This window comes from Rhinolophus sinicus, linkage group LG07 (genome assembly GCF_036562045.2).
Source record: "Rhinolophus sinicus isolate RSC01 linkage group LG07, ASM3656204v1, whole genome shotgun sequence".
Lineage (NCBI taxonomy): Eukaryota > Metazoa > Chordata > Mammalia > Chiroptera > Rhinolophidae > Rhinolophus > Rhinolophus sinicus.
This window is the reverse complement of record NC_133757.1, coordinates 82,369,911-82,392,577: the sequence shown is the minus strand read 5'-3', so window position 1 is coordinate 82,392,577 and position 22,667 is coordinate 82,369,911. Positions and strand designations below refer to the sequence as shown.

At 45.7% G+C, this 22,667-nt stretch overlaps 1 protein-coding gene across 5 annotated transcripts in view; it reads right to left on the bottom strand.

Annotated features, from left to right (window-relative positions):
• The window catches only part of LOC109439537 (adhesion G protein-coupled receptor E2), a 40,061-nt gene extending 19,818 nt beyond the window's left edge, over positions 1–20,243 (bottom strand). The window contains exons 1-12 of one of the 5 annotated variants that reach the window (XM_074338101.1): positions 16,299–20,243; positions 12,883–12,930; positions 12,459–12,593; positions 9,398–9,553; positions 7,561–7,692; positions 5,887–6,030; positions 5,168–5,214; positions 4,979–5,056; positions 4,394–4,571; positions 1,416–1,523; positions 999–1,219; positions 635–814 (exon numbers count right to left, since the gene is read on the bottom strand). In XM_074338101.1, the coding sequence (XP_074194202.1) occupies positions 635–814; positions 999–1,219; positions 1,416–1,523; positions 4,394–4,571; positions 4,979–5,056; positions 5,168–5,214; positions 5,887–6,030; positions 7,561–7,692; positions 9,398–9,553; positions 12,459–12,593; positions 12,883–12,930; positions 16,299–16,329 (1,458 nt within the window). In that variant the 5' untranslated portion in view covers positions 16,330–20,243. Of the gene's footprint in view, positions 1–634; positions 815–998; positions 1,220–1,415; positions 1,524–4,393; positions 4,572–4,978; positions 5,057–5,167; positions 5,218–5,886; positions 6,031–7,560; positions 7,693–9,397; positions 9,554–12,458; positions 12,594–12,882; positions 12,931–16,298 lie in introns of all 5 variants that reach the window. The other 4 variants (XM_074338097.1, XM_074338098.1, XM_074338100.1 and 1 more) reach the window with 4 other exon arrangements.
• Between the last annotated feature and the right edge of the window lie 2,424 nt (positions 20,244–22,667).

Sequence of the window (22,667 nt, the reverse complement as noted above, 5' to 3'; positions counted from 1 at the left end):
CTTTCTGCACCCCTGTCCTGAAGATCCCTGGGGTAAACAGAATTCCAATTTGGCAACAGTATTCCCACCCGCTGGTGTATACACATCTTCTTCCAGGCTTTTAATCAAATGACAATCTACGTGCTGCTGTGAAGGAATTTTGCAGATGGAATTCAAGTCTTACATCAATTGACTTAAAAGAGGGATTTTTATTCTGAGGCTCCTGACCTAATCAGGTGAGTCCTTAAAAGAACTGGGCTTTTTCTGGAAAACAAAATTTGATATGTGGGAGTTCTGCAGGCTTCCAGATGAGAGCACGAATACGTTGTGAGAGGGCCTTGTGAGACAGAATACAGGTAGCCCCTACTTGCTGCACATGGTCCTCTAAAGCCAGCCAGCAAGAAAGGAAGTCCTCAGTCCTACAGTCACCAGGAACTGAATTCCACCAGCAACTGGAGAGCTTAGAGGAGGACCCCAAGCCTCAGATGAGAGACGTGTAAGCCTTACAAGACCCTGACCAGAAAACCCAGCTATACCATGTAAGTTTGTTGACCCAAAGAAACTGTGAGATAATAAATTTTTTTTAAGGTGCTATATGTGTGGGAATGTGTTACCCAAAATAGACCTTCAATGCAGCCCCTCTTAGGGCTCTCACCTGCACATCATACGGGGCCATGAGGACGGCAAAGCTGCTGAGGTGGGTGCATTGACAGGTGGTGCTGGTGTCTCTGGTGCCCACGATCCAGCAGCCTTTGGTCGACCAATAACCACTTCCGTTCTGGCCATGTTCCCAGAAGACACAGAATACCTCCTCCCTTGGCCCAGGGGTCACTGACTGTAGGAACGGAGCATAGATGTGAACTGGTGGTTCTGGTGCTAAGAAATGCTGACCCAAATCTAGCTTGTGAAGGGCTTTCCTGGGGAGATGATGTACCAGTGGGGGAGCCCCTCGAACCCCAAGGCTGTGCCCAGGACTCAGGCCTCTTCCATACCCACATTCCCATCCTATCAGGACTCACGTGTTGGAAGATGAAGGTGACTGGGGAGCTGAGGTTCTGGGTGTCCTTGTTGCTCAGAAAGGCCAAGACGACATCTGAGAGCAGGACGGGGGAGACTCCCGGCCGCAAGTCCTTGTGTGTCTCCTGCAGAACTGCCTGCTTCTCAGTGTCCAGGACCAGCGGGGCCTCAGCCAGCAACTTGCCCATCCCCGGGGTGGAGACAAGGCCCACGACAGAAGGGCCTGCAGGACGAGGCCAAGGGTGACATCTTGTGGTGCACAACAGGCCCTTTTCCTCCTCAGATGGTCTCTGCCCTTTGACCAACCAAAACCCATCCTGCCCTTTAAACTTTAATTCTCTATTTGTCACATCCTTGGGCATCTTGTCCCACTGTGAAGCTGGGACTTTCATTGACTTTCTCCCCTTCCCAGTCATTACCTGCGTCACCAGATCCCTGCACCACGTCCCAGTTCACCAGCATCTTTGTCTGATTCTGACTCAACGTGACATTCCTGTGTCCTTGCTCCTGCACCTCCAGGGACAGCTCTATGAGTTGTGGGAGTTACATAAGCGAGTTAGATTGGTAACTGTGCCTGCAGTGGTTGCTATAATGCCATTTTTATGTCTTCATATATTTTATATTTATTATGTTATATTACATACCAAATGTTATCTGTAATATCATTACGTGTACTAAATGATACCATTATTTTATATGTATATATGGGGTGCCAAAAAAATGTATACAAGTGGACACTTTGGTCAACGTTGCTCAAGCAGTAGTTCACCATAATCAGAAGTGTCTGGACGCTGATGGTAACCACTTTGAGCACCTCTTGTAATTGCAGAAGTCAAATGTGACTTGTATTCATCTTTTGTTATCGGTATGCATTGAGTACTACAATTTTAATATTTTTCCTTTCTTAAAATGTATACACATTTTTTGCAACCCTTTGTATTATAATAATACACTTATTTGATATACATAATAATGGTAAATATGTGTGTCATCGGAATATACAAGGGCTTATAAGAGAAACTATGAGAAAATTTTCAACAACAAATTCGATAACCTGAATAAAATGGACAAATTCCTACAAACACACAAACTATAGAAGTAACAGAAGAAGAAATAGAAAATCTGAACAGACCTATAACAAGTAAGGAGATTGAATCAGTAATCAAAACTTTCTAAAATGAAAACACCAGACATGAATTTTACCAAACATCTAAGGAAGAATTAACACAAATCCTTTGTAAACTCCTCCAAAAAAAAATGGAATAGAAAGGAACACTACCAAAATAAGTCTATGAGGCCGCCATTACTCTAAAAGCTAAACCAGAGAAAGATATCACAAGAAAAGAAAATTATAGACCAATATCTCTTATGAACTTAGGTGCAAAAATGTTCAATAAAATATTAGGAATAAATTTATCCAAGGAGGCTTAAGACTTGTACACCAAAAACTACAAAAGATTGCTGAAAAAATTTTAAAACCCTACATACTCATAAATCAAAAAGACATCCTATGTTTATGGAATGGAAGACAATATTTTTAAGATGGCAATATTCCCCAAAGTGATCTATAGGTTCAATGCAATACTAACAATATCCCAACAGCATTTTTTACAAAATGGAGACGCTCATCCTAAAATTCATATGGTTTTGCAAGAGGCCCCAATACCCAATCTTAAAAATGAAAAACAAAGAGAACTCACACTTCCTGATTTCAAAACTTATTACTAACCTATAGTAATCAAATAGTATGGTAATGGCAAGGATAGACATACAAATCCAACAAACTGGAGAGTCTAGAAATAAACCCACTCATTTATGGTCAACTGATTTTCAACAAGACCCTTCAAGAAACTATTTCAACAAGAATAGTCTCTACAATAAAGGGTCCTGAGACATCTGGCTATCCACAAGCAAAAGAAGGAAGTTGGACCATACTTCACCCAATTCACAAAATGGGTCAAAGACCTACATTTAAGAGCTAAAACTAGAACAGTTAGTAGAAAACCTGGGAGTAAATCTTCATAGCCTTGAATTTGGCAATCAATTCTTAGATATGACACAAAATGCACAAACAACAAAAGAAAACAATAAAATGGACTTGATCAAAATTTAAAGCATCTGTTCATTAAAGTGAAGAGGCAATCTATAGAATGGGACAACATACTTGCGAATCACATGTTTCATAGGTTTCAAATACATAAAGGACACTTACAACTCAACAACAAAAAGTCACAACCCAATTAAAAACTAGGCAAGGGACTTAAATAGATGTATCTCCATAAAAGATAACATAAATGTTCCACAATCACATGAGAAGATATTCAATATCATTAGTCATTAGGGAAGTGCAAATCAAAACCATAATGAAATGTCACCTGACATACACTAGAAAGGCTATAATAAAAACAAAACAAAATGGAAGTGACAAGTATCCCTGATGATGTGGAGATTGGAGCCCTTGTATATTCCTGGTGGGGATGTAAAATGGTGCAGCCATTTTGGAAAAATAGTTTGGTGGTTCCTAAGTGCTGAACATACAACTGCCTTATCACTCAGCAATTCGACTCCTACGTATGTACACAAAGAACTGAAAACAGTTATTCAAATAAAACTTGTACACCAATATTCATAGTAACTCCATTCACAATAGTCAAAAGGTGCCAACAACTCAAATGTTCATCAATGGATGAATAGTTAAACAAAAGGTGGTCTATCCACACAATGCAATATTATTCACCCACAACAAGGAAAGAAATATGATACATGCTACAACATGATGAACCTTGAAAACATTAAGTTAGGTGAAAGAAGCAAAACTATGTCACATATTGTACATTCTATATATATGAACTGTCCAGAACAGGCAAATCCATGGAGACAGAAAACAGATTAGTGGTTACCAGAAGCTGGGGGAGAGGGGAATGAGAAGTAATTTCTTAGTGGGTACAGTGTTTACTTTTGGGGTAACGAACATATTCTAGAAATAGAGGTGATGGTTGTACAACTCCGTGAATGTACTAAATGCCACTGAATTGTACACTTTGGTTAAAATGGTCAATTTTATGTTATGTGAATTTTGCCTCAATGAAACAAACCACTTGAATATCAAATAATATTAAATTATATTCTTCCAAATTTCATAATTTGTTTTTTGAAGCCATTTCTATTTTACATTAAAATTTTCATTATAATTATTTCATTTGCTGATAATTTATATTACAATGAAAATGTATATTATTTATAGCTTTTTTTTCCATTTCTTTTTAACAGTTTGTTTGAATATGTTTATGAGAGTGACATGTAGACACAAGCCTGGCCACTCAGCTCGAGTGAGACTGGAAGAGGAATGAGGTGGGGAGCGGGCATAGCACAGCCTGGGGGCAGACAGGGTCCTTACCTGTGCCTCCAGCTGTATTAAAGGTCAATTGCCCACCCGGCAGGGACTTGCTCAGTGATCTCAGGACCTGCTCCTGGCCAACCAGCAGGTTGGTGGCCACACAGTGCTGCTCTGAGCGGGGCAGGGTCGCCAGGTCTCCAGGACTCTCCAGTAGATCATCCACCACCTGTATGACGTCCTGAGGGGATAGGGACACAGATCCAGTGGGCCATGAGCCAGAGAGGCTACATGAAGACCTTGCCCTCTCAGCCCCGGTGAAGAAAACCCACAGATGGTCTATCTGGGGATAAAGGTGGTGCCGGTTGGATTCCCTATGTCTTTGCCCCTGGAATCCAGCTACTCATAGGAATGCCTAGGGTGACATAAACCCAACAGACAGGGACAGCTTGAAGAAAGGTGTTAGTAGGTGCATGGGGGTCTCACGGTGAGTACAAATATCTGCGTGTCCGCTCTTCCCACCAACCCTCGAGAGGCGGGGCCTCAGAGCAGGAGGCCATTGTGTTGGGGTCTCTCTGCCCCCAGGCCCAGTTTTCCCCAGGCCTCTATGGGATGCCTCCACCTGCCTCCCCTGAGTCCTGCCCTTACCTGGATGGTGTCCTGGGCCGAGGTAGACATGAAGTTTCTGCCCAGGTCCTGGATTCTTTCAAAGAAGTGGGAGAGCGTCTGGGGAGAGGGGAGATGAGGTGGTCAGAAAGCCTCATACACGGGTAGTGCAGCATGGGGGAAATGGATGGACAGGGAGGCTGCTACCTGGTCCCTGCTGGGGCCACTCACCTGGCTCTTGACTCCATGGGGCGGGGTCCATGTGGGGAAGGAGATCACTGCTGAAAACAGAATGGCGGTTCATTAGGTGTGTGTGTTGGAGGCGGGTTCTGGGGTCAGGTCAGGCCAAGTATCTTCACATTTGATGGTCTTTTGTTTACTCAGGAATCTGGGTGTGGGTACCTAGCCTCGGAGACAGTGACATGTGTATGAGCCCAGAGTGTTGACACAGCAGGTGGAGTTGTCACACTGATGCCCCCAGAATGGCACTCATCCACATCTGGGGACACGAAGAACAGGCCCGGTCCCACCCAATCAGGCCCCTCTCCTCTCCATGCCCTGCCCCCTTCCCCATATTAGTGCCCACCACCCCCCTTGGCTGGAGGTGATGCCATCTGATGACTGCACGTCCCTGAGTGGTGGATGCAGGGGTTACGGGAGGTGTGCAGAGGCCTGACACATAGCAAGTGAGCCCCGTGCAGGTGTAAGGTTGAGAAAGACCTTCCTCCCGGGTAGTAATTGGCTGCTTCCTGGGGTCTCCCAGGAACCTTCCTCTTGGTACCTCAGCTTCTTCCCTGGGACCCCCAGATCTGTGCCCATTTAGCCTCAAAAGAACTAACACCTGGCACAGCAGGGCACCCCCAGCATTCATTCTGCTTGATTTGTGTGAGTACCACTGAATACGTGATCAGATGGTTTGAGTGTGGGAGTGTGGGATCTGAGCTCCAGACCTTCACAGACAGTGGTGTTTGGGCCATTGGGGGACCCAGGCATTGGCTTCCAGCCAGGGCGGCAGCAGCACTTATAACCGCCCACAGTGTTGAGGCAGTGGGTGGGGTTGTAGCACCACTGCCATCCGGAGCTGCACTCCTGCCCTTATTAGAACAGAATCAGAAGCTCAGCCCTGCCCAGCCCAGGGCCCCATCTCCTCACTGCCTGCACTGAGGACACACGTCCCTGAAAATGCTGCCACTTCTTCTCCTTTAAGATGGGCTCAGCAGAATAAAGAAGAGGTGGTACATTGGTACAATGGAATATTACTCAGCCATAAAAAGGAATGAAATCTTGCCATTTGCAATAACAGGGATGGACCTAGAGGGTATTATACTGAGTGAAATAAGTCAGACAGAGAAAGACAAATACCATATCGTGTCACTTATATGTGGAATCTAATAAAAACAAAACAAATGAACAAATAAAACAAAACAAAACAGACTCATAGAAAGAGAGATCAACTGGATGATTGCCAGAGGGCAGGGGGTGGGGGATGCAAACAGAAAGGGGAATATAGTCAGAAGTAGTGTGATAACTTTGCACGGTGATAGATGCCGTGTTATCCCGAATAAGACCGAGCTGGACAATCAGCTCTAATGCATCTTTTGGAGCAAAAATATAAGACCTGGTATTATATTATATTATATTATATTATATTATATTATATTATATTATATTATATTAAAGACCCGGTCTTATATTATAGTCAAATAAGTAAAATAAGACCCAGTATTATATTATATTATATTATATTATATTATATTATATTATATTATATTATATTATATTATATAAGACCCGGTCTTATATTATAGTAAAATAAGTAACATAAGACCCGGTATTATATTATATTATATTATATTATATTATATTATATTATATTATATTATATTACATCACATCACATCACATCACATCACATCACATCACATCACATCACATTATATTATATTATATTATACTATATTAAAGACCAGATCTTATATTATAGTAAAATAAGACCAGGTCTTATATTAATTTTTCTCCAAAAGACACATGAGAGCTGATTGTCCGGCTAGGTCTTATTTTGGGGGAAACACAGTGGTTACTAGACTCAATGTACTGAGCACTTTGCAAAGTATATAAGTGTCAGATCACTATATTGTACACCTGAAACTAATATAATGTCGTGTATACCAACTATGCTTAAATTTAAAAATTAAATGTATTTAATAAAAAGGATGAGCTCATCAGGGACAGTGTCCCCATTTTTCAGGAGAAAACTGAGGCAAAGAGGGAAATTGAGTCATGGCAGCTGGACTTCCGGTTAAGGCTCTTACCTACTTCCTCCTTAGCCCTTCTCAGAGCCAGAGTGACACCTCCCTCTGCTCACATGTAACAGATGAGGAAGGGGCGGAGCCTGGGCGAGCTCACAGGGGCTCCACAAGGGAACCCCAGGCCCCAAAGGCCCTGCCACCTCCCTGCTCTGTGGCAGGACCTTTCGAGGAGACAACTACCTGGGCAGGGCCTTGGTAGGCCCTTGGCATTTTGGGAACCTGAGACGCTTTTCCCTCCTCCTCGGGCTGCAGGACCTGCCTCGGCTCCTTCCCCAGCCCCAGTCCAGCCTCACAGCGTTTTCCCGGGGCCCGTACCTTTGCACAGGTTTGGGTCCTGCTGGTCGAACTCGAAGCCAGGCGGGCACACGCAGGTGTAGCTGCCTGCAGTGTTGACACAGTTGCTGCGGCCCTTACAGACTCTGGGTTTCAGCTGACATTCGTCTATGTCTGCAAGGGGAGATAGGGTGATGGACGCCAGCAGCTCTGGGCAGCCTTCGCGGCTGGGTGTCAGCCACATTTCCTGGCATGGAAGCATCTGGAAGGCCCCACTGTCTCCTCCCAGGAGAGTGGCCTATGGGTGAATGTGGTGGCAAAGGTGCTCTGTTGTCCAGATGTGGCCAGAAGCAGCCCAAGTCCTCCCACTCTGCCAGCTCTGGCTCCCTTAGCATCGTTGGGCATCTTCCAGGGGGGCAGGGACATCACAGCCACCTGTGTCCCAGCCTGAACATTGGGACAAAGGCCAGGTGGGCCTTCCTGGGAACCGAGTGCAGGGGAAATGGTGCGTTCCCTGAGCAGGGCTGTCCTGACTCCCCCGGAGTGGGTGCTGCTGGCTGAGCTCTCCTTGGAATCCTGGTGACAGAGCCCTCTTGTCCTTGCTAATTCTGAGATTCCAGCTCCATGGAGATGGGCCAAGACCCACCCCTGAGCCTGGCCCCTCAAGGGACTTGCAGGAAGGGGTGAGGAGAATGAAAACAATCCAGACAGGCCAGGGCCATTCTGACAGTCAAGGGGATTATAGTCAATAGTAGTGTAATAACTTTGCACAGTGACAGATGGTCCCTAGACTTAATATGGTGAGCACATTGTTAGGTATATAAACGTGCTGGAGAGTGGGGCTGACGTCCAGCCATGCAGCCTTGGGGCGGCGCAGGTGCCTCTTTCTGATCTCCATGGCGGCATCCCCAGGACTGGCAGGAAGTGATGAGAAGCCACTGCTGAGCAAGGTCAGGAGTGAGCGAGGGTTGGGTGGCTGAAGAGGGAAGCAGGTGCTGAATGGCAAGGGGTGACGTGTGTTTCTGTCATCTGGCCCCTTGGCCTCCCACAGGGATGTAGACCTGGGGCTCCCACTGAGGGGGGCTCAGCCTCCATCTTCTGTCCCCCAGTGGCCTAGGCACCCAGGGGGCCTGAGTTGACCTCCTTATGAGAAGGTTGGACCTGGGGCAGTGGTCCCCAGTGACGCCCTCCCTTGTCATCTGGTCAAGACAGAAGCCTCTTCATTCACCCAGTTTCCTGAGTTTGGGACAGAGTTGATGTCACCCAGCCCACCCCTGACATAATATCCCACTGGTTCCCGTGAACTGAAATTGTTGGAAGGTTAAGGTAAAGCCTTGCTCGAGGAAAAGACAGAGGCTGAGTGGCCAAGAAGCGGGGTCAGGATGCCAGGAAGCAATGTTGCCAGGTGGGGTTGTGGGCCAGGAGTAGGGCTGACCGGGGCCTGTACCTGTGCACAGTGGGCCTGTCTTTGAACGACTCCTTCTCCTGTTTCTGGATGGATTTCCAAGGCCCTACCAGGGCTGAGAGGGCTCCTGTCATGGCCAAGCCCATGTGGGCTCCAGTGGGGCAGGACCCACGCTGGCAGTCACTGATGATGGTGAAGAGGAGGGTATTGTGCTAGACCGCAAGGTGCTGTGAGCGTGTGAAGCATCTTAACGCCATCCCTCTCCCTTTTTGTACAAAACTAAGATGCCAGGTGGGCAGGAGGCATATTCCAAACATCTAGGAGTGACCCTCTCTGGAGGGTTCTGAGCCTTAGGGTTCAGAGAAGGGGTGACCAGGTAGGTGCCCAGGACAGCCTTTTTATGCCTGGAGAAAGTGGGACGAATGACCTCAAATCTCATGGACAAGGACATGGAAGACACAGGGTGGTTCTCACCTTGACACGTGTTCTCACTCTCATTTCTGAACGTTTTTGCCGCAGAAACAAGCTCGTATCCCGGGTAGCATGCGCAGTAGTAGCTCCCCTCCGTGTTCTGACAGTCTGCGAATTTTCCACAGGACACTATCGGGGGTGGTCCACACTCGATGATGTCTGGAACACAACAGGGTAAAGGGTCACCTCGCTAAGGTGGGAGTGAGTTTCCACAGGGCAGAGACTGTGGACTCCAGCCTGACCCCACCATGGGGAGTGGAAAGAACTCAGCTTCTGGGTGGCCCTCCTGGGGACGTGCTGGGCACAGCCAGCTGCTCCAGAGCCTGTTGACTGCTCTGCTCATCTCTGCTCTCTGGCTGGACCTGAAGGCACATAGATTCAAACACTCTGCTGTGTCATGATGGGGATGAAAGCAGGTCTGCGTCCCTTTCTCCAGGCCTTGAGGGGTAGACAGAGGCACTGGCATATCTCCAAAACTTCCCCTGTGGTGTTTGTACTATAGGGGACCTGGGGTTGGCCTCTAGTCAGGGTGACAATGACGTTAAACACTGCCCCCTATGCTGAGGAGGGAGGGAGTCATGGCTGGGGCTTTCCAGGGTGACATCATCATTCACATCTGATGACAGAGCCCGGTGTCAGGCTCCTGCCCATTGGTGGCTTCCACCCCCCCATTATTCACAATGGGCCAAGTGCACCCCTCACTCATCAGGCAGTCCCCCAGCTCCCAATGTTAGGCCTTTCCCAGATGCTCCAGGATGTCTCTGGGAAAGTCCGGTTATCTCCACCCCTGGGGGAAGTCCCCCTTTATCAGAGCCTATCACGGATATGAAAGGAAGAAGCAACAGGAAACCGCTCACAGTCGAGTCACTGGGGGTGATTTGCTATCTTATCTCTCCCTGTTCTCTAAACACGAGAGTAAAATGCCCATGAGCCAGGTCCTTTTTGAGTAGCTCGGGTACCCACCAAGCAGGGTCTGGATACTGCTGGCTAAAAACAACAGTTTAATAAGAACCAGCAACTCAAGAATGAATCAAATTGCAGGGACAGAATGTTAAGTCACGTTCATTCCAAACAGGGGACCAAAGACATTAGAATATGAAAGGACTCCAGTGTCATGATGGCCAGGCAACTAGCCTCTCCCAGTTCAGAGTCTCTTTTCCTCTTCTGCGAATTTCTAAGTTCCTAGGCCCAGGCAGTGGTGTCAGCATCAGGACAGCACAGGATGTAGAAGGGACACCCAACTGAGGCAGTTCATGTTCAGCCCCCACCTGGGCATCGGGGCTTCCCTCCTCTGTTCTCAGATGGTGACCATGGCTGGAGATTGTCTTCAAGTTTGATGGGAGGGGTAGAGTCGAGTGGGAGAGATTTGGAAATGAGGTATGCGGGACGGGAGGACACAGCAATGGGAAATTCCTCAACCTGACAAGTGTGCTCCCAGCAAGGAACTGGGATCCAGGTACATTAGTACCAGGCTCACTTCTCCATGCCCATCCAGTCTACAAATCACCATTAGACACACACATGTAAATGCACAAAGGAACAGTTAGGAATACTTCCCGGGTCATGGATGGGCTGGGCAGTAGTCATAGCAACATCTTTTACTTTCTCTGATAAAATTTACTTGCCTGCAAATATCAGATGACACAGGATACTTAGAAAATAAAAAAATATTTTTTTAAATAAACCAAAAAAATCACCCATAAGTCTACTACATAGACCACCAAAAATTGTAGACTACTTTTTTCTTTCTTTTCAAACCTATTAGTAATATTTTCTTTATTATCAATAAATGTGCATTTAAGACTATTTTGAGTTGATGAAGACTATTTCTTGGTGTAAAAACTACATAATTTCCTTTTTCCCTATTTTTTAATTGTGGTAAAATGCACATAACATAAAACTTACTATCTTAACCTTTTTTAAGTAGTATAATTTCCTTTTGTGATGCTGGTTCGATTCCCACATGGGCCAGTGGGCTCTCAACCACAAGGTTGCCAGTTCAATTCCTCAAGTCCCGTAAGGGATGGTGGGCAGCGCCCCCTGCAACTAAGATTGAACACAGCACCTTGAGTTGAGCTGCCGCTGAGCTCCTGGATGGCTCAGTTGGTTGGAGTGGGTCCTCTCAACCACAAGGTTGACAGTTCGACTCCTGCAAGGGATGGTGGGATGCGCCCCCTGCAACTAACAACGGCAACTGGACCTGGAGCTGAGCTGTACCCTCCACAACTAAGACTGAAGGGACAACAACTTGAAATGGAAAAAAGTCCTGGAAGTACACACTGTTCCACAACAAAGTCCTGTTCCCCTTCCCCAGTTAATAAGAAAAGAAAAGAAAAGAATAAAAACTTCTTAAATTCTACCACCTTCTTAGTTGTGGGACTTTGGGCAAGTCACTCAATATTTTTGAGCACGAATTTGATCATTGAGACAGCAATCTTAGCCCTGCTTGCCTCACAGGGCTGCTGTGAGGCTGAGGTGGGAAACCATGATGGTGAGTGGGCAGGATTCCTGGTGAACTCAAGCTAGTAGGAGAGCCGGAGCTTCCAGTCCCTGGGTGTTTCTTTCCTCCTGTCTCTTCCATTATTTCTTTCCTTTCTTTGTGCTATGAAAATAATAATTATAATAATAATAATAACAACAACAATGGCAGTAACAATGATAATAGCTAGCATTTGTTGACAATTTTTTCCTTACTAGTCTTTACCTTTTTTTCATACAGGTAAATATTAAATCTCACCCCAGTCATGTGAGGTAGATAATTAATTATCCCCATTTTACAGACAAGCAAACTGAAGCGAAGAGGGGAGAAATAATTTCATGACTGTCAGAGACCTGTCGGTGGCAGAGCTACACTCTGAGCCCACGTAGCCCAGCTGCACCATGGACACTCTCAACACTCTACGTACTGATAATGAAAACCTGACTGCCCACTTCCCTGCCCCGTCTGCTTTCTCTAATCCTTGACAAAGTGCTTCTGTGCTGCTCTCGGGATGAGGGCTCTGGATGCCCCACAGTCTCCCCCCACAATCTCCATGTGCCCTCCACCACCCCAAAGCCTCTGTACCATCACATGTCTCTGAGGAGCTGGTGAAGATCTCCCCAGATGAAGAATTGAATCCTGGAGAACAGCGACAGGCGGTGGCATTGACACATTTGGAGTTCGGAGGGCACCAGAGAGCACAGTCTGTGGAGGCAGAGGCTGTGGGGACGGAGACCACGGTCAGAAGGCCCAAGAATAAGGGAAGCCCGCTGAGAGTCCAAGAGCAGAGGAGGGGAGGGAAAGGAGAGATGGCTGCTACCAGAAGTGGAAGAGCTCAGGAAACTGAACATTTAGGGGAAAACAAATAGCTTTTCTCGTTTCTAGAGGACCATCTCTGAACCTCACTTGCAGAACAAGCCTCTTTCCTTCACTTGTTGGTGAGAAGTCCCAAACCTCAGCATGCACTCCCTGTATTTTGTCACTAATGGGCCTGGCTGGGCAGACTCACCTGTCCTGGCTGCAACTCCCAGTGTCAACGGCAGCAGCACCAAGAGTCCTGGGACAAAAAGACAGAGGTGTGACAGAGAGGACAGTCATGCTCCAATTTCAACCCCAGTCGGCAAGGCCATTGCCGCTTAGTAGGTGGTTCTTGCTCTGCAGCCCATGGCCTTCCAGCAGCTTCTTGTACTTTACTGGGAATCGAGGACTAAGCCTTTCCCCTCCATCTCCCAGGACTCCCCAGGAGTCAGTCACCGACAGACACAGCGCTCAGGTGGACTCAGGTGCTACAGGTAAGGGGACAGGACATACACACAGCTGATGACAGGGACCCATCTTAGAAACCCCAACCTTCCCAATGGAGAGGGTAAATCTTAAAGGAGAGAATCCTCAGATTGGTGTGCCTTTGCCCAGGCCCAGGTTCCTTGTTCTCTGTCAATGGCAGAAATCTGCTTTGAGGATTCCTCTTCCAGGATCGCTCCTGTTGAACGTACAGCTCAGAGCTTACAAAAAGAGCATAGATCATGGAGTCGTACAACCCAAAGTCTGAGTCCTATAATGATGAGAAGAGCAGGGCACGGAGCCCTGGAATCCATACAGTGGGATTTGAGGAGCGGTGAGGAGTGAGAACTAAGGCGGCTGCAGGGAGGGCCACTATCTCCTGGTCAGGTGGCCCCTCCAGGTACAGCACCCATGGCTTCTACGGCTCCTCCCACATGATGCCCTGGCACTTCGACAGTGGACAGTGTGCTGAGGGCACAGCCTTTCCCCTTTGTCTCCCAGCTCGGTCCTGAGAAATGAATCACAGAAGGGGCTTTGTGGCATGCAAACCACTATGAGTATGGAGGAATGAAATCTACCCCACAGGCAATAAATGGACCACCTAGTAGAGTCTGTCATCCCATCTATGTGAGCCCTGAACCCTATGAAAATATTTTCAGGCCTGTGCACCACATTTTCAGGATCTTCTTCTCAGGCAGAAGCAAAGACATATTCCTCTTCCAGGCTGTACTGCCAGTTCAACCCTGTATAAGGTGACAGAGGACACTGGTGGCGAATGGATTTGGAGCCAGACATGCCCAAGACTGCATCCCAGACTTCCACCTGGCGGCTGCGTGTCTTTAGACATGCCACCCATTCTCTGAACCACAATTTCCCCAATGCTAAATGGGTACAGTGGTCCTCATAGTAGGATGGGCTTTATTACGATTGTAGATTAGTGAAGACTAATAAAGGGTTAGCACAGGGTTTGGTACAGAGTAAACAGTCAACATATGCCAGCTAAAGGAAAGAAAAAGAAGCAGATGAAGAGCAGAGTGCACCCCCTTGCCTCTATTACCTTCCTATTACCTGAGACACACCTGTGTCCAGGTCAGATCCAGGGTCCAGGCAGAAGTACATGCTCACCTTACTTCTCCCAGGGGTCAGAGTTCCAGACTTCTGTTGCTCCCTCTGCCCAGAAATGCTCCTTTTCTCGATGGCTCTGTGCACAGGTGACTGGAGCCAGGCTCCAGATCCAGACTGCCTGAGTCCGAAACCCAGCATGGAGCTGCCCCTTGGGAAAGTGGCCTAGGTATTCCTTAATTCAAATACCCCATCAACTATGCGTCTTCTGTTTTCTAATACATGGTGGCCAAAGCAGGAGAAAATGAGTCCTAATGTCCCATGTGTATGAATGAAGTCATTTAGTCTTCTGAATATATTATACATGTACACCTAAAAAGGTAAATATCTTAAAGAAATTAAGTTTGTTTTCCATTTATTTTAAATGCCCACAGCATTTGGTAAAATAGACCCTCCAAAATGTGCCCAGCTTTAAAAAAAAAAAAAAAAGAAGAAGAAGAAGAGGGGGGCCAGCTCGGTGGCTCAGGCGGTTAGAGCTCCATGCTCCTAACTCCGAAGGCTGCCTGTTCGATTCCCACATGGGCCAGTGGGCTCTCAACCACAAGATTGCTGGTTCAACTCCTTGAGTCTAGCAAGGGATGGTGGGCAGCGCCCCCTGCAACTAAAATTGAACATGGCACTTTGAGCTGAGCTGCCACTGAGCTCCCAGATGGCTCAGTTGGTTGGAGTGCGTCCTCTCAAACACAAGGTTGCCGGTTTGACTCCCACAAGGGATGGTGGGCTGTGCCCACTGCAACTAGCAACTGGCAACTCAACCTGGAGCTGAGCTGCACCCTCCACAACTAAGACTGAAAGGACAACAACTTGAAGCTGAACGGCACCCTCCACAACTAAGATTGAAAGGACAACTTGACTTGGAAAAAAGGCCTGGAAGTACACACTGGTCCCCAATAAAGTCCTGTTCCCCTTCCCCAATAAAATCTTTAAAAAAAAAAAAAAAAAAAAAGCACGTTCCACAAATCAGATGATAAAAATGTGGCTGTTTTCATTTAAAATGCTAATCAGAATTAAGCTGACCTCACTGATATCAGTTTGTTACTACATCACTCATTGCCCTTCAAATCATTCCATGACCCACACAAAACCTATAGACTAAAGGATGGTGTTTTCTTTAGCACATTAGAATTTTCAGAAAGTTTGGCTCTGTGCTCTTCTGAAAAATAATATGTTAGGTGGTGTGATAGTTATTTTTATGTATCAACTTGGCTAGGCCACAGTACCCAGATATTTGGTCGAACAATAGTCTAGATGTTCCTGTGGAGATGTTTTTTAGGTGAGATTAACACTTAAATAGTAGAGTTGGACTAACGCACATTACCCTCCATTATCTGGGTGGGCCTCATTCAATCAGTTGAAGACGTTGAGAGAAAAGAGTGACCTCCTTTGAGGAAGAGGGAATTCTGCTTCCAGACTGACTGCCTTCAGACTTGAGATGCAACATCAAGTCTTCCCTGGGTTTCCAGCCTGCTGCCCTATCCTGTGGATTTTGTACTTTCCAACTTCCACATACCTGTGAGCCCATTCCTTAAAATAATATGTACAGTCAGTCCTCACTTAACACTGTTGATAATTTCTTGGAACTGCAGAAAAATGACATATCATGAAATGAATTTTACAGTAGCTAATTGCTCTAAACAACAGTTAAGTGCCTACAGCATCTGATCACTGTTACAACGAAATGACATTATTCAAGGACCTGCTGTGTACACACACGCACATCCTGTTGGTTCTGTTTCTATAGAGAACCTGGACGAATACAGGCAGTAAAATGAGAAATCTCTGTTAAGTCCCCAAGTTTGCCCTAGGAGTAAGTTTCACCGACTCTCTCCTTTCAGAATTGAATACAATTGAGTTACTACCCTTCTTAAAATTTCTTCCCTGCTTTCCTTTACAGAAATAGTGGGAAAAGCAAAAGTTAAGCAAAACCCATAAATAAAGCAAAGAACAGAGAAGATTCTCAAACTGGGTAGAGAGTGCCCAGATAGCTTAAGTTGTCTGTCATCTTTGTTATATTCTACCTACCTGCCTGCAACCTTAGATATCCGTTTCTCATGGTGCAGACACCAGCAAGCCCAGTCACGGAGGATGTATGATCTTGGTCTGTGCGTGTGTTAAAAAGACTTCAAAAAAAAAAAAAGACTTCCTCTTTAAGTATGACTTTTGCCTTAGATTAGGTGACTTGGAAAACCACCAGCCTGGATACTTTCTTCCCCCTGTTCTGTCCACTGTTTAACGTCTCAAAAGATCATGGTCCTATTTTTTAAGTATTTGTATAGCATTACTAGTATTCATACTGAAAGCCTCCTTCAGGGTGGTTTTTACATCTTTTTGACATAGGAAGTCCTCCCAAACTCTCTATTGGTCTTTTTGCCCCTACAAGAACCTTGCTTCAGAGTGAACAGACTTATCTATTATCTATTCATAAGCATCTTTATGTTTAAGTTCTTATTTTGAAATATAGATTCACAAGAATTTGAGAAAACAATACCAAGAGGTCATGTGTACCGTTCACTCAGTTTCCTGCAAGGGTTACATTTTTATGTAATGATAGACCAATATCTAAACCAAGAAATTGTCACTGGTACCATGTGTATACATTTCCATGTCATATTATCATATGCACATTTCTGTAACTGCACTACAATCAAGATATACAAATATTGGGGTGGGCCCGGTGGTTCAGGCGGTTGGACCTCCATGCTCCTAACTCCAAAGGCTGCCGGTTCGATTCCCACATGGGCCAGTGGGCTCTCAACCACAAGGTTGCCAGTTCGATTCCTTGAGGCCTGCAAGGGATGGTGGGCAGCACGTCCTGCAACTAAGATTGAACACGGCACCTTGAGCTGAGCTGCCGCTGAGCTCCCGGATGGCTCAGTTGGTTGGAGTGCGGGCTCTCAACCACAAGGTTGCCAGTTTGACTCCCGCAAGGGATGGTTGGCTGTGCCCCCTGCAACTAGCAATAGCAACTGGACCTGGAGCTGAGCTGCGCCCTCCACAACTAAGATTGAAAGGACAACAACTTGACTTGGAAAAAAAAAGGCCTGGAAGTACACACTGTTCCCCAATAAAGTCTTGTTCCCCTTCCCCAATAAAATCTTTTAAAAAAAAAGATATATAAATATTTTATCAGCACAAAGATTCCGCTCCTGCTACCCCAATATCCGTAAACCCTGTCAGGTCTAAAACTAAGGTGTTCGTATTCTTCAACAACACTCAAAACAGTTTAGATTCATATTTATTGATAAAGGAAAATATTCCTGATATATGTTAAAAGATGAGAAAAACATACTCCCCCCCAAAAAAAAAAAAAAAAATTTTTTTCCAGTAGTCTGTGTGGTGGAATTATGGTGATTTTCTTTGTCAACACTTTTTACATTTTCCTTGTTTTCTCCATGGCCATCTGCTAGGGCTACCATAACAAAACCAGGGCAGCTTAAACAACAGAAATTTATTTCCTCACGGTTTTAGAGGCTGGAAGTCCAAGATCAAGGTTCTGGCAGGGTTGGTTTCTGATAAGAGCTCTCTCCTTGGTTTGTAGATGGCTGTCCTCACATGACCTTTTCTTTCTGTATGTGTGACTAAGGGGATAGGGAGAGAGAAGGGCAGGGAGATGGCGGAGGGGGAGAGAGAGATTGGTGGTGTTCTCTAGTTCTAAAGCCCAAGCTCACCACTCTGTATCTCCTGGCCATGCCACCACCACTGCCCTGCTCCCGTCACTCTTCATCTGACCTGTGTGTCATTGACAAACTGCTCCTGTGTTGCTCCCAGGGCTGAGGACTCCAGATGTCCCACCATTTCTGATGTGCCCCTCTACCACACTCAAGTCTCTGTTTCTTTACAACACATCATGAGATTGCTGGAGATCTCCCCAGATGGAGATGAATCAGGATAACAGACAGGCAGAGGCACCAAAACATGTGGAGGAAGAAGGAACACTGTGGGAGTGGAGAAATGTCAGAGACTGGTCCCGAGGAATAGAGGATGCCAGCTGCCAGCTGCGGACCAAAGGATGGGAGAGGAGATGGGGTAGCTGCTTTCAGAAGAGGAACAGCTCAGAAAACTCTGGGCATTTGGGGAGAAAGAAATAGATCTTTTATCTCCAGAGGAAGACCATTTCTGAACACTTGCAGAATAAGCTTCCTGTCCTCACTTCCCCCTTGTTGGTGTAAGAACCCACACCCTAGCATACGCTCCCCAGCTTCCATCACTAATGGGGCTGGCTGGGCAGACTCACGTCCAGAGTTCAGGGCTTCAGCTCCCAATGGCAACAGCAGCAGCAGAGAGAGCCCTGGGGCAGAAAGACAGAGAAGTGACAGAAAGGAGTCAAGCTCCAATTTCAACTCCTGTCCACATGGTCATTGCCTCCCCACTAGGTCTCTGGTCCTACAGCCTACAGCTTCCAGCAGCATCCCCCAGGTTCCTTACACCAGGCCCCTGCACTTTGCATGGAGTCTGAGGCTCTCGGCCCTGTGCCCCCCATCTCCTGGGCCTCCTCTAGGAATTAGTCACCAACAGCCACAAGCCTTGGTGGAACCTGAGGTGCTGCAGGTAAGGAAACAATATACGCAGACAGCTGATGACAGGGACACGTCTTAGAAACCCCAACCTCTCCCAATGGAGGGGGTAAGTCTTAACTGGTATCTCTTTCTTTTCTTGCAAGGACATCCATCCCACTGGATTAAGACCCCCACCCTTATGACCTCACTTAACCCTAATTCCTTCCTTAAAGGCTCTATCTCCAAGTATACTTTTATTGGGGGCTAGTGCTTTTTAGCAGGATACAATTCAGTCCATAAAAAATGGTATCCTCAAAAAATTCATGTCTACCGAGGACCTCAGAATGTGACCTTATTTGAAAATACTACCTGTGTATGTAAAATGAGTTAAGGATCTTGAAAAGATATCATCCTAGGTTAACCAGGCGGGCCCTAAATACAATGACTGGTATCCATATAAGACAAAAGGACCAATGACACACACACACACACACACACACACACACACACACACACACAATAGAAGGCCATGTAAAGAGAGTCAGAAATTAGAATGATGCAGTATACAAACAGAGATGACCCCATCTGGAAAAACTGACTCCACCTTGAAACTAATCTGCCATCTTAACTTCTGAGTGAATGAACCCCGAACTTTGATGCCCTCCCCTTCCCCAGGTGGATTCTAGAATCCACAGAGGCTTCAGTCATGGAAATTCCATCAACCCTTCCTCTGGGGCAAGGCGCCCTCAATGCTATCTATCTCTCATCTCACCTTGGCACCAGAGCGTCTCAATATCTGGTCCCTTTGTTCTCTTTATCACACACGCATCCCTTTCCTAGCAGGTAGATTCATTTCTTACCGGGATAGAAGAGGGTGGTCTAAGGAGTGAGTTGTGGAGCTCTGAACATCCTGCTGCCACCGGGACCACATTTCTGTACAAAGTTCCCTGTTAAACTTATTAACTGACAAGCTAGACTTGTCTGTCTCATTCTTTGGTCTCTCGGCTTCTTCCATGTTTGGGGGCTGCTTTGTACGTATGACCTATTCACAGAACATGCGGCCACAAGCCAAAGAACGTCTGGGGCCACCAGAAGCTGGAAGAGGCAATGAAGGATTCCGCCCTAGAGCTTTCAGAGGAAGTCTGGCCCTGTCAGCCTACATCTGGATTTCAGACTTCTGATCTCCGTTACTGGGAGATAATACATTTCCATTGTTGCTGTTGTTTTGAGCCACCAAGTTTGTGACAATTTGTTACACCAGCCACAGAAAACTAATATAACCTATAACTTGGATCTGAATTGAGGATACAAGCTCTGGAGCCGGCCTGCTTGGGTTTGAGTCCTGTTTCATTGCTTACTATCTATGTATCCTTGGGCAAGTTACTGAGCTTTTCTGTGTCTCAATTTCCTCATCCATCAAATTGGGATAATAACGGTACTTCCCACAGAGGTCTGCTGCATGAGCTATATGAGTAATGCTTATAAACTACTTAGTAGAGTAACTACCACATTGTATGTACTATGTTAACCACTATTAACACTATTAGTAGTGTTAACCACTATTAGGAGCAGTAGTATGAATACACTAATATAGTATTATGGTTTGAAATCAGCTTCATTTCAACTATGAATGAAATCAGTTATGACTGAATTTGTATCCAATAATCCATTCCAAATCTTTCCTTTTGAGATTGGAATTCTAAGCTCCTCAAGCAATTTATTTTCCGTTCCCATTATGCCCTTTCCTAAAATATGATAGCCAGAGTGAAAAATATATGAGTTCTGGCATCATATCTAACATGAGCTTTTACATGTTGGTCAACATCATAAACTCTTAAGTGTATGGTATGTAAGTATCTACCTCTACACTCTGGGTAGGCACCGGCTTTGCTTTCTGCTTCTTGTACAATCTCCAGAGCATTTAAGCCAATGCAGAAGTTGCCCAACATGGCCTCTCGTCAGAAATTGCATTTCCCATAGCAGGCTAAAAAGAACTGAGGCTACATAAGTGATGAATGTCTCCTCAAAATCAGGAAACAAAATAGAAAGCATGTGTTGAGCACCTACTGTGTGTTAGCTATTCTACCAGGCACCAGAGAGGAAAAAAAAAGAATAAAGAAACTAACGTTGGTATCTCAAGGAAGTCCTCCTCAATTGTACACTATTGCCCTTCAAATGACCCAATGGTCCACGAAGAGCCAACAGATTAACCCCATCGGATCTTTCTTAACACATTTGGGGAGGGAGAGGTCATAAATTTCTGGGATTTAATGCTATGGCAATAATCAAATGGGTAGAAAAATGAAAGGTCCCCATGTAATCTCCAAGTCTTTTCCTTGACCCAAGTATCAGCCTCTTCTGAGAAGCTAAAATAATAATAATAATAAAATCCTATTTCCCCCCATTATTCTTTCATTTTCCAGATAGTGCAAAAGCAAGTTAGGAAAAAAGAAACAAAGATTCTCAAACTGGATAAATAGTTCTCACATTATATTTGGTGTGTATAGAATGCACTCAATGAGTTACATGAAGTACACAGATCACAAGTTCCCAGTTTGATGAATTTTTATGTGGGATCCCTAGACAAAATGACATCTAGCATGGATGCATTTTCCTCATGTTTTATTATCAGATCCTGTTTCTTTTTTTTTTATTATCAGTTCTGCTTTTTATTCTTGGTATTACTGGTGACTGTATAGTCAGCACACTTGGTGGTAGTGCCAGTTTGAGATTGATAAGGGAGCAAAGGATGTAATTTGCCCCCAAAAGGAAGCTTCATGATTAGCTCACTAAAAGGTTCCTGCTCTGTAAGATGAGTATCAATCTACTAGTCATTCAATGAGGAAACTTGTCTGATATCACAAACCTAGTAACTGGCAGGGACAAGAATCATATTCTGGGCTCTTTACTGGCAAAGCCGATGCTCTTTCTACCAAATCGCTCTCTTAATTAGTAGAACCAGAGTGGATGCAAAGAAAAACAGAAAATGAAAAACACCTTGGGTAGAGAGCCCAGCTCGGTGCCTGCCAACAAACAGAAAATGGTCATCAACTATAAACTTTATAGCATTAATTGTTAAATGAAACCTGAGAGATGAATAGGAAATAGGCACTGTGGGCTAAACGATAAAAGGAGGGAGCATCTCAGAGGTGGATTTTCTTCCAGATAAGTACCTGGGATCATATGACTGATTCTTCATGGCCAGGCTAGGGAACTTGAACTTTATACCGAGAGCAGTAGAGATCCACAAAAAAATCTTAGGGAGGGATATTTGGCGGTCCAGGATTCTGGGAATTGTGCATCTGGGAGAGGGTAAGTTAAAGGTCAGCACAAACCCAAGACTGCTGTATGCTGGGGACCAAGTCGCTAATTGGTATCCACCTCTGCAATTCGGAACTGCCCGGGAGAATCCATTTCTACATAAAAATAAAAGAGGCATCCATATGCCAAAGAAGGAAGGGCTTGTCTGTCAAGCTGCCAACATTTGGGGTGTTCTTGAGAGCATCACCCACACCCCACATTCACCAGGTATGGCTGTGATGGGGCCGATGTGGGAGAAACACAGCCTCAACTTGCCCCCTTCTGAGGAATCATGCAATTGCTGGAATCCCAAAACCAGAATCAGATTATCTCTGGGGTCCCCAAACCAGAAATCCTGGAGTCCGAACCCCAAACTGGAAGTCCACAGGGCGAGGTTCCTGAGACCTAAAAACAGCCAGAACATTGGCAAGGCCTGGGATTCTCCCTACATTGGAATCTGTCAACCCGGAGATTCAGGAATCCAGAGAGCAGGACTGGTACACCTGGGTTGGGATTCCTGGATTCTGAGCACCCCTGATAGCCAGCCTGTAGTCCTACATCTAGTTGATTTGGGGAGTCGGGAAATAGGAGTAAA